Raw genomic sequence first — 12,455 nt, 5'->3', positions numbered from 1 at the left:
ACGCCCGGTGCAGCGGTCGGTCGGTCGGTCGGTCGGTTGGCGGGGAGGGCGCGGAGGGGGACCGGCTTGCGCCCCGGCGTGGGAGCCTCAGGGGCAGCTGCCTCCAGCCCTGCCCCTTTGCATGGTGAAAATAACAGGAGCTCAGCGGTTTCGCAAACAAGCGCTTTGGTGGAGGAAGAAAAGACTGCAGAGAAGAAGAAGAGCCAGCTGTACCTGCATGAAGAGGCCGGACCCACATCAAAGCTTCTTTTAGGTTGCGTTCGTCTGCAAATAGCTATTATTACAATTCTCTGGCTCCTCTGCAGAGATGCTAGGTCACTGGATCCGGGCTCAGCTCAGATCTGTATTCTTCATACCTCTCTAGGCCAGACTCTGTCCACCTTAATATATTTCGGGGAGTGTGGAAACACACACAAATGAAGTGCAAGAGGCGTAGTGCAGTCCCTTCCCATGGTGCTACCCTCCACCCCTCGAAATCCCTTCTCAGGGAACAAATATCCCCAAAACTCCACTAACTAGTGATATTTCACCACAGATCTATGCAATTTAGTTTCATGTTTAATGTAGCTGCTGTTTTGCTGATGTACTTTTAATTACCTCTTTATCCTCCCCTTTAAAAAAAATCTAGTGTTTCATGTAATCAAAGCAGGACGTAACTTTGATTTGCAGATAACCATTCCCATGATTTGACTCTGTTTACTGTAATGATTTATTTAAAAAGCTTTTTATCTTTTGCTTATAAAAAAGTCATTTTTTTCTTGGAAACTTAAGCTAAAACTCTACAGAAAACAAATTAAATTTTTGCATCAGATTCTTTGGAATATAAAGCTTGATTCTCACTCTAAGTTTGATTGCTGCCTCCACACAAAAAATACATGAATGCCCACATGTAAGTAAATGCCTTAAAAGTAAGGTTCCTGAATATTCATTTGAATATACAATGGAATTCACCTGTAGTTGTTTTCAGAGAACACTGAACAAAAAGTACTGGCAAATTTCTTTGTCAACGAGGGAATATTAAGCTACTTCTAAAGGTTTATACTGACCCAGTCACACATACACAAAGTGAGTATATTACCTCTTTTATCTACTGAAAATGCACCTTGGATTTAAAATAAAAATATTCCATACAAGATCTATTCCAAGTGATTAAATGGGGCCCATTCCAGCACCACTGAAGAGTCCCCCATGGATTTTAACCATTTCTGAGTACGGACTTTATGATTAATTCACAAAAAAAAAAAATTTTAAACATCTGAAAAAAAAAACATACACTGAGCAGGGACAATTAGTGAAAATAAAAAACAAGCCTACATTTATTGTATGAAATATTTCCCTTGAATTATTCCCTCAACCTGAAAGGTAGTGGGGGAGGTGAGAATGAGGGAGGAAGGGAAATATTTTTGGAAAGAAAGAGGATGTCTCTGCTGGATTATCTAAATAGCCCAAGATTTTCTAAACAGTCTTTCACCTCCTCCTGAAGGGCTGTATGAAAATGATCTCCAAGAGCTCCTGGCACTGCTGGCTATAAATAATCACTGGCAAAGGCAACATAAAACCTAATACAAGTAGATGTGAGCACTGACAGTGAGTTGGGACTCAGGGCTGTTAGGGATCAAGAGCTCCTGTGTGTAGCTGAGCACCCTCCATCCAAAAAGCCAGACCTTGGGAAAGCATTTGCCTTGGGACGACAATTGCAAATCATCCACTTGCTGCCCTCCTCCTTCATCTCTTGATTTAATGTATCTGTGCAAAGCACGAAAGACTCTGCAAACCAGCTCTCAGGGTACGAGGGGCACCAAGAGGCAGTAAGTAGGGCACCGGACACATTTTCCTGGTGGCAGTCTGCAAGCCGCCTTGATGAATGCGTTTCAGCCACATCCGAACACTGCTTGCATCTTTACGTATGAGACGCAATCCAGCTTTTTTGCCAGCCGAACTGGTCCAAGAGTATCTGCCATGCCCTGCTGCTTCTGCATTAGAGAAGGTAATATTCTGGGGGGAAAAAGCATCTTTATTTTATGAGGGTGGGGTGGGGTTTGATGTTGTCCTCTAGCTTGCTGTCTTATGTGTACTTTGCTGTCAGCTCACCCTGTCCCACGATGTCCTGCGGCGTCCTTCCCTCACGTGACCGCGTTGCTGCCAACCACCCCATGGGCAGTGAACGCAGCAGGTCGTCTCCTGCCAGCAAGGGTTTGGCCACAGCTCATCCTTGGCACCCAAAACCCTCCCTGGCAGCAGAAACAGCAAGTCCAGTTTCCCTCCTCCTTCCCCACACCCACAGATCTCCACCTCATTCCTTGGCCTTCTCCTGTCCCTCTTCCCACATCGGCAGCAGCCTCGGCACAGCGGGCTTGCAGGCCTGCCACCTCGGCATGGCAAAAAGCAGCTTTGCAGGTGCAAAGAGAAGCTGAGAGGCACTTTTTAGTCCTGGAATACTATTATGGGAGAACAACATCACTTTCCTATTTAGGGACACAATGTGAGGTTAAATTAAGTTCTCGGAGATCCTCTAAAAGAAAGGAATTACATTTTAGGGTATATCCTAAAATATCCTGTTCCTACTCAAAGTACTTTCCCTTTTATGTTCTCTAAGGAGAGAAAGTGCAATATCAACCAGTAAAAGTGTTATTGTGTTACCAGCACTCAGAATTAGGGATTAAGGGCTCTTATGTTAACTGTTGTTTGATTTAAGAGACACAGCCAGAAAAAAGGTAAATGGCACAAAAATCATTTTATTGCATCAACTTTTATATGCATTTAAAATTCCAAAATAATTAGTCTATCACCCAATGCTGCTATTTGAATCGGAATCAAGGCCCCTTTTCATTTAACTTCAAAACGTCAATTACAGCTGCGGGAGTCATTGATTGTTTGGTTTGTTGGCCAGAAATAAAAAAAATGAGAGAAAAGAAGTGCCTTGTGTGAGTTTGAAGGTTTTTTCTCGCCTTCTGAAATGAAAACCTGAATGTGGCTTTGGTTCTGGATGAACAGGATTGAGCATGAAACAGACTTCAAGCTAAGATCACTTGCCCAAATATCGGCACGTATTATAATCTGAGATGTTCTACCATACCCAGGCCTGGGCTGTCAGATAAAACACAGGACCCACAGAAGTCCCATGCCCAGGAGCAGCAAATAAGACGGTCAAATAAGAGTTAAAGGAACTGGGTTTGAACCTATGAAATGTTCTGGTCAAGTTACACCAGTGTCTTCCAGAGGAAGAGGTCTCTGACGGGGCACATTCACTCACCTCACTGGAGCTCTGCACAACACGACGGTTGTGTTCAGTCTGGCACAGTAAGAAAGGCCCAGAGCATGCAGGACTGTCCAAGGGCGATGCTAATCCTGTAGCCCTCCATAGGTAAAGCTTTTTCACAACAGAATAGGTCAGAGCGTTCCCTAACCTCTCCAAAATAAGTCAGAGACTTCTGATCTCCTTGCTTCTCCCTCTGGACAGACCTCATCATGATTTCAAGGTCAGAGAAATGAAAAAAATTTTGTCTGAGGACAGAAGGAAAGGGAGAAAACCCTTTTCTGTTATTAAGTAAAGTATTAAAAAGATTGAAAACTATAACCCTATTGCTTTATACAGTTTATAGCCTCTTGATATTGCATGAAAGTTACAACTGTCAGAGCTCTTCCATTATTCTCCTTAATCTCCCATCATGGTGGGATTTGCATATCACATCTGTCAATCTGGGCAGAAGTTCCTCACCATCTTCCAAATACTTTCACTGAGACCGATTCGCTCAATGACAAGCCTTTCTTCTAGTCCTCACAGATTCTCTTTCACCCACTGTTTTCTCTTAATAGACAGCTATTCTTAATAACTGTTTCCCGTGTGTCCTATTTCATATTCTGTGTATGAAAAGCCTACGCTTTATCTGGTTAAGAAATATACCTAGAGATGGATTGCAACACAGAATAAAGAAATACTATGGCTATTGGCTCTTTTTTCCCCACTCACAAAAGCAAAAAAAAAAAACAACACTTTTTTGTTTTTGTTAAAGAAGTAAGGTCCTAACTCAAAGTCACAGTGGAATTTTCCAGTGTTTCCTCTCACTGAAGGTTTGTTTTAAAGAAAGTTTAATATCTAGAGTGCATATAAAGTAGAATGGATATATGATCTCTACAGTAGCAAATGTAATTCAGAGGACCAAAACTGGAAACATGGAGGACTTTCAGGAATACTTTAATTTGACTTGATTCTTCCTGGTTTAAATCTCCCCTTTTCTCCCCCCTACTTTTTACTTTATCCTAGCTGAACATACTCTCATTAGCTCTAGTGAGAGATTAGCCTGAAACAGTATCAGCATCTGGTACATTACTACTATTAATACTATCATATGTCGTTAATGCAGGCATACGCCTTCGACAAATCTTTTTTGCGACCTCCTTCTCCTGCATCCTAAGGCCCAACCTAAAGACAAAGCCACTGACAACAGGGTCATTCCTCACTATGGGTCTCACTGCACCGCTGTCTCTGGCCTCCACAACTAAATTAATTTCCTTAATTTCTAATAATACAATTTATCTTGGGAAGAAGAGAGCAATTGGTATTGCAGTGTCATACACCATGATACCAGTCCAAGATGGGATGATGTTGGAAAGGTCTTCATCCTTCACTTGTAATTTCATGTTGGAGCCACAGCTTCGCTTGTGAAGAAGGGCAGAGGCCAGTTCCATGAACAAACAGCCTGAGCAACAGAGTCTCAGGGTGAGAAAATGGTGAAATTTTGATTGCGATTGCCCATTCTTGTCTGAACCAAAAAACATTGGTAATTTAAGATTCTTTTGCCATGTCTTTACATGTTCCTTTGGTGTCTCTCTTGCAAAAGGGAATACATTCATTATCATCTGCATGGAACTGTGCCCGTCAAAAGTGAAAATTTGATTCAAATTTGAGTTTTCAGGAACCTGTCTCCTAGAAATTCACAGTTCACTTTCCACAGTCTGTCTTACAAGAGGGTACAGAAAGAACAGTGCTTGTTTGATTTAGCAAAGCAGAAAGGGATTGCTGATTTCTGCCTCTATAATAATTCCAGGGGGCTTAAGCACCAGGGAGAAAGAATAACTGTGGAATTAAAAGGCATGTGGACAAACGAAAAAAAATAATCTAAATTGCCCAATGGCTATGTTAGAACAGAAATTAGATAGAAATTTCCAGCAACCTGAAGAGTAAGACTGGAACAGCTACCCAGAAAGGAAGAAGGCAATAGGAGGGTGGGGTGAAAGAAACCCAACTGTTAAGATGAAGTGTGATCAGTTAAGGGCTGTAGGATGTAGTACCTGCCATAGCTCTGTCCCATTCTTTAAGTTCCTAATTTATAAAGTAGGTTTGAACTCTTCAACTTAAAATCCAACAAGTTACTCCCAATTACTTTGCCCTGGAGAAAATACAGTGCCCTGGAAAAACACAGGCACACTGTTATTCAGCCTTCCCTGCTTTTAGTTTGTCCTGTCAATAACACTGAGCAAGATCTTGCAAGTAATACCTAATGTAGAGTCTTACCTTGTCTAAAAGTTCTCCCATAAGAGACCTAACTTCCTAGGTTGTCCAGTGCAATCACCTGACAACTGCAGTGATGACCTTGCAGGCTTTATCCTGCACTGGACCCATCAGCCATATTGATCTTCTACTGTGGATGGAATATAAAACCTGCTTGGCCAGGCTGTTTTGCATCTGGGTCCAGAACCCATCTCCATCAGCCTGATGAGGATCTCCTGCTATGGAGGACCTAAGAGAAGCTCAGCTCTGTCCATGTAAATCACAGAAGGTTGAATCAGCTGTTTAAAGATTTCCTGGGCTGCAGAAGATGCAAGCACTGGATGACATGAGAAAGTCAGTCCTCTAGGTTTACAGCAGGGTACATGATCAAATTCTTTGCCAAACACTTTGACATTTACACCAAAGTGCAGTCCAGCCCAGGAGAACAGATTCTATCCAGAGCAAGGCAACTGTAGCCTGCCTCATTAAGGGACTGTGAAATGCATGCTGTTTTCCTTCCGAGCACCACGTTAGAGCACAACATCAAGGCTCCTACTCAGACTCCCTCACCCTCTGACCTCCAGTTTTTGTTTTCTTTTACCGACTTACCTTTGAAATGAACAAGTAAGGCACTAAACTCACTCAGAGCGAGCCTAGGACAGAAGCAGTGTTGGTTTCTCGGATGCTCTGAGACCCCCACGATGGATGAAACCTTTTATATCCCAAAAGCTCATAATGAACTTCTCCTGGAGATATGCTTCTCTTCATTAAAAGCAAGAATCTCTAGTCTCTTTTAGCTCCACACACAAATCTCTGCTAGTGGTTTTCTCCTGCTCTGTAGCACAGCATCAAGGGACTCCAAATCTACAATGTTTGGATACATCAAATCAGGAAGCACGTTTGATATCTCTGCAAACTAATAAATCTGCCAAGTTCCACACTGATGATGAAATTCCTTAGTGGTGCAAAGACCCAGCAGATCTCATGCACATATCTTGTAGCAACAGTCTGAGAAATATTTCACTTGGTAGGATCCACTTCTCCAATTTCTATGGGAGTCAGTGGAAAGACTCTCAAGGTGTATCAAAACAAAAAAATTAAGCAGTACCAGACCGATTCAGAGACTTATGAAATTGTCAAAGTGGTGTCTGGCATGGTTTTGGCTTGGGCCAGTTGAAACCTGGATCATTCCCAGACATAGTCTGGGAGACAGTACAAGCCAAAGGCCATTCCCAGTACCCAGTTTAGTTGCAGCTGCTCCTCTCTGTGTCACAAACTAAAACAGTTCAGTATCCTGGAGATGCCAGACCATGCCCATTGGCCTGTGCAGCCTTGCTGACCTCCACCGGAGTCAGAGAAAGCCCAAGGCTCATCTATATTGTAATACAACACTGGATATACTCCAGGGTTCATCCTCATCAGTCTTCTGACAATCTAGGCCCCCTATATTTATGCTGTCCTCTGGAGAGCACCTACTGGCTCCACTGGTGAACAAGCCAAGACATGCAGGAGGCACCAGTGTACATGTGAATCGTGTCCCTACAGGAGTGAGCTGTGCACTGACTCAGCAAAGATCTGAGGTCTCCACAGTGTGGAGACGACTATGCCACAGCACTCGGCCCGCAAAGCTGTGTGCTTGTTCAGGCACTGCTGTCAAGGACAATACGATATTGTGCTGGAGGATAAGCTGTCCAGGCAGCACCACAAGTCATTGTTGGGCCAGAACAATCCCTGATATAAACCAGCTTATGTTGGTAGAGTTATACTCGCATGACTCGGACCATTATTTATTATTCTTATTCCACTTGTGGCTGAGCCCACAGAGAGTCCACCTCCATGCAGGATGCCTCAGAAGAAGGATGCCATAGGTTAGGTGGTGCACAGACTCAGCATGAAATGACAGCCCTACCCCAAAGAAGCTGCAAATATCCAGAACAACCCCTTACAGAAATCAACAGTCCTTACAGAGGTCCCTTCTCCTCCATCAGAAGCACTGCAATTGTATCCAAACCAAGTACATCACCAGAATAAGGATACAGGGAATGAGATTGTGGCTGGCAGAATTAGGTATATTATAATAAAACAGAAAACAGCTTAGTGGCAACAGTGTTTTATTTTTCCAGCTTTTCAATCTAAAGAGACCTCAGATGTTCTGGGTTTTGTTTTGGCTCTTTCCTGTACTCATACAGATGCTGTGAACTACAACCCCCTCCAGAACGTCCCTGTGCCTTTTGGTGAAAGGCAAAAGCTGTTTAACAGCAGCACTAACACGACAGAGTAGAAGTTAATATGAAGAAGAAGGGACACTGCATCCGCCTGCCTGGCAGGGAAACCCAGGCAGGAAGCCAGCAGCTACCTCTGCTGGAGCGCGGCCAAGGCACGGGCTACACAGCATCTCCTGCAAACAGCATCTTGGGATCTCCTGTGACCCTGTGCAGGCAGGACTACCCATGTTGTATCCCACAGGGAGCCTCTCTTTCCGACCCCCTCTCACCCCCAGCTCCTTCACAGGTGAGCGCCCAAATGGCCCACACAGAGACATTGGGTCAGTGCCACTTCAGGCAAGCTACTGAATGAACCCCACTGCTTCAGCTGAGCCTGAACAAGTCTGTCATCCATCCACGTCCTGCTGAGGACCAGCTTCGTTGAGCATTGCGAGGCAGACACAGTCACTGCACAAGAAGGTGCAGCACTGCCAAGGACCCCAGGAATGAGGTGGGAATGTAACCTACCAAACCATGACACAACCCAGATCTCTTTCAAAAAGACGGCAGCAAAGCCGTCCCTGGTATTTAACAGTCCCTATTACCATGGTGGTCAAAAACACATATACGCGGATACCCAGGCACATGTATAACAAAACCCACGTACGTATCTAATAATAATATGTCTTCATAAATGTAGAGATGAAACAATCTTGCAGCAAAAGACTAGGAGAACTGATGCCTTCAGGATGGCTTTTTATATTAGAAGCTCTTGCTTAACAAATGCTTCACCTTAAACCAATGCCAGCCTCAAGTCAATCTCTATGAACAGATCCGAGTTCCTACAACAGAATTTCTGTTAGCGCAACTGTACAAGACGGAGGCTAGCAGAGCTGGGACGAAAGAGGAATGGCCTTCAAAACCGAGATGACAAGTATTCCTCAGTCAATTAATTGATTAAAAAGCTCCTGATAAGGGCATAAAACCATGTTCCAATTAACTACAGCTCAGCCCCACAGTGAGGTGCTTCTGACATCTACATTAACTCTAAATGGGGTGACTGTGATACACCTTAATACAATCTATACCAAAAGGAATTCATAACCTTCAAACCGTTATTTCAAAATGTTACCAGGCTTCTACTACCAGTACTTCTACCTACTCATATCTGAAGGAGACACCTAGGATTTGCCCAGAGCAGCCAGAAGTCTCTTGGCATTACAGCTGCAGATGCCCGGAGCACAGGAGCCCTAGTCTCCCTTTCTCTGCAGGGGTCTAACGGGCAGCGCTGTCACGCCAGCATGCCTCTCTCTCCTATTAGCATTCTGCTTGCTGTCTCAAAGAGATGAAGTTTGAGCATTCAAACAGCCCCATCTCCCCACTTCTGCTAACCCCGGAGCAGAGTTAACGGCAACCAAGAGGCCAGGCAAGCAACTCCCTTGGTCTGCCCCAGGCCTCAGCCCTCGGGCTCCGGGTTACCTCCGCAGCAGGGGGAGGGAGGACGCAGGGCTCAAGTTTTACTGGGTAACTTTGGTGCCGTGACTTTCTCCAGTGTGGAAGCAGAATCACCTACTTCTCTGGCTGTTTTTTCAGGGCCCTTTTCCTGCTCTTATTGAGACAGGTCTGGGTTAAGGGGAGGGATGAGAACGGTTTCATGTTAACACCAGGGAGACAAGAGGCAGAGAGCAGCTTGTCCCTCCCTCCCTGCACAGAGACACCTCGGAGATGAAGTCCTCATGCCACCCAGCCTCTCTATGCCAGCGGGACCCCAGGCCAGAGCCCCCTGGCCGCCCTGGGCTGCGTGGCTGGGAGGAGGAGGAGCAGAGGGGCTTTTGCAGCCTTTGCTTGCAGCTGAGCCTCCTTGGCTCCCAGCAGGGTTATCCTGGAGGCAAAGGGGCTGCGAGAGATGGGTGCCCCCGAGCGCCCCTCCTTGCCTCGCCGCGGGTAGTGATGGTGGTGGCCGTGATCCTCCCCTCTCTGCCCCGGCTGACGGAGAAGGGGGTCGAAGGGGGGAGCTCTGTCCTGCCTCAGCCCTGTCGGCCTCCGCCGCGAGGGAGAAGGAGCTGGAGGGGGTTGTGCTCAGCGGGCGGGCGGTGGAAAGTTTTTTTTGCTCCAGAAGAAAGGCGCTTTTGAGGCACTTCTGCCCCACTGCACACTGCTAAGCGAAGCCAATCCGCGGCGCCCGGGAACAGACGGAGACGCAAAACGCCCCGTAAGAGAAGAAAAACCCAACAACCCTCCCCCATCCCAAAACAAAGGCTAAAGAGGAAGGAAAAAAAAAAAAAAAGAAGAAGAGAGAAGAAAACCCCACAGCCCCCGCCCGGTGCCCCGCGGCGGCGGTACTCACGCTGCTGTTGTGCCCGGACCAGTGCACCATGGCTTGGTTGTGCGCCGAGTCGCCGGCGAGGGCGAAGGTGGTGCTGCCCAGCCGCAGCTCCTCCAGCCCGAAGCGGGCGGCGCCGGCGCCCCCCGGCTCCCGCCCCGCCGCGCCGCCCTGCTCCGCCGCGCCCCGCGGGCTGCGGCCCGGCGGCGGCGGCGAAGGCGGCGGCTCGGCCCGGCTCCGCCGCGGCCGCCCGGGGGGCGCCGGGCCCCGGCGGGGAGCGGCCCCGGCAGCGGCGGCCGCGGCCGGCGCCGGGCGGGCCGAGCCCTCCCGCGGCTGGCTGCCCCCGGCCGCTCTCGCAGGCTCCCTCGGTCCTCTCCAGCCGCTGAGTTTCGCCGCCGTGGGAGCAGGGGCGAGGGTCGCTTGCAGCCCAGCATCCTCCTCCTCCTCCATCCCGGCCCCGTGCCCTCTCTCACCTCGCTTCTGCACTGGGAACCTCCTCTGCTCCCTTTCTCCTCGGTCGCTCCTCAAGTGCATTAATAATCCCTGCTGCGGATGCTGCTGCTGCGGCTTCACCTGGGAATGGCAGGATCTGCAAGTTATTTCTGCACCGCTAAAGCCAAAAGTGAAGAGGAAAAGCCATGTCCAGTACAGGAGAGCGACGTGCCAGGCTGGGTACCAGCCAGCAACTTTTTCCATTGCTGCTGACTGCTGATGAGAGGGAGAGAGAAGGAGCAAGAGCGCGGGGTGCTGCCGATTTACCCACCGCGGGGTAAACACAGCCAGAACTCCATAAAGTTTCAGACTCTGCTGTGTTGGATGCAGCAGGGGAGGAGGGGAAGCGGCTTTCTTTTCCCCTCTTTCCCCTCTCTGTTTTCTTTTCCTTCTTTTGCCCTTTTTTCTTTTTTCCTTTTTTTTTTCCTTTTTCTTTTTTAATTCTCCCCCCCTCCCCCCGAAGACCGGCGTTGCTGATCAGGCTTTTGATGGAAGGGAAAGCCACAACCACACGGGGGAGGAGCTGAACTGAAGTCAGGGAGAGAGCGAGAGAGAGAGAGAGAGAGAAGGAGAGGAGCAAATGCTGGCTGGCGCTTCCTGCCGGCTGCCTCTGTGGAAGTGCCAGCCCGCTCGGCTCCGCCGCGCTGCCCGGGCGCCGCGGCAGCGCGCTGCCCTCGCAGCAGCCCCCGGGAGGCTCGCCGCTGCTGGCGCTGAATGGCGCTCCTGCCTCGCTCTCCCTCGCACGCACACCACACACGCGCACTCCAGAAGGACTCTACCCCAACTTCCACACGCGCTCACACATCTGCTCCCTTCCTCCCCTGCACTTCCCGTGAACTCCAAGCCCTAAAACCTGCTGCCGAGTCCTAAAGCCAGCGCGGGGGGACTGGAAGCGAATGTGTGAAGTGAAGGAGCGATACATACCTGTATGCCTACGTCTGTGTACTGTCCAGGGGAAAATGTTTTAATTTAGTTAATCAAATGGCCTTAACTGTCCAGGCAGGCTCTGCACTGTCCCCTACTTTCTCTCCCCAGAGACTGATGCAAATGCACTGGCATTACAGGGAATACGAAGGGAAGGAAGTGAAGAGTCAGTCCCTGGCTAATCACCTGTACTTGATTTCACAGAGGGGAAATCACGTTTCCACCCATCCATTTCCTTCTCCACCTTTACTTCGCCGTACCGTCGTTGGTTACAGTAGCTGGCAATGTTTAGATAAATGACTCGAGCATGGCAGAGATTTGCTCAGATAAATGCTGGAGGAGACAGAGACATGCTTTTGGAAATAAAATGACAGGAGTAGGGCAGAGAGGGGAAGGGAGGGAATCCCCACCAGTGGTTTATTGGTAGAAAAAAACCCTTTCTGCTCTAGCTGCCTCTCACCTCTGAAGGATCAGCAATTTCTCTCTGCAGGAGCTGCGCCCTCCCTCTCTCACCAGATCCCTTCTCAAGGGAGCTTTCACTAGCACTGTCTGGAGCAGATCACTGGCCCCTGGGTGTGGAGACTGGCTCTGCCCACCTCACGTGAGCTGCTTGTCCCCTTACTCTGTGCAGCGGTGGCAGCCCACTCTGCAGGACAGCAGCCCAAGGTTTTACAGATGCTTGCAAGTGCCCACATGGTTTAAGACTAGAGGGAATTAAAAGCTCTGCCACTGGAATTTTATTCCACCCCATCTGCCTGCTCTCACTCATTCCCATTTGGTTTCCAGGAGAGTTTATTTTTCAATTAATTTTTAACGTCTTCTTCCTGATATGGAAGTTTTTTTTGGTTTTTTTTTTTTTTGTTGTTTTTTGGCAGAGCATTTTAGAAGGAGATTTACAGGTTTCTTCCACATTCTTTTAGAGATTTCACTCAAATGCTTACTGGTTGCACATCTTGGGATGTTAGCACAAGATCACACGAGAGGGAAGACTCACAGTAGTTGAGGCTGGGCATAACTTCAT

General features: G+C 47.8%; 1 protein-coding gene across 1 annotated transcript in view; it reads right to left on the bottom strand.

The window, feature by feature from the left end:
* SORCS1 (sortilin related VPS10 domain containing receptor 1) overlaps positions 1-10,822 on the bottom strand; it is a 316,869-nt gene extending 306,047 nt beyond the window's left edge. Inside the window, exon 1 of the mRNA XM_068949692.1 lies at positions 10,043-10,822. Within this exon, the coding sequence (XP_068805793.1) occupies positions 10,043-10,714 (672 nt within the window). The 5' untranslated portion in view covers positions 10,715-10,822. The remainder of the gene's footprint in view (positions 1-10,042) is intronic.
* Positions 10,823-12,455: the final 1,633 nt, after the last annotated feature.

The sequence above is a fragment of the Struthio camelus genome, chromosome 7 (genome assembly GCF_040807025.1).
Source record: "Struthio camelus isolate bStrCam1 chromosome 7, bStrCam1.hap1, whole genome shotgun sequence".
Taxonomy (NCBI): domain Eukaryota; kingdom Metazoa; phylum Chordata; class Aves; order Struthioniformes; family Struthionidae; genus Struthio; species Struthio camelus.
This window is presented reverse-complemented; position numbering and strand designations above follow the sequence as displayed.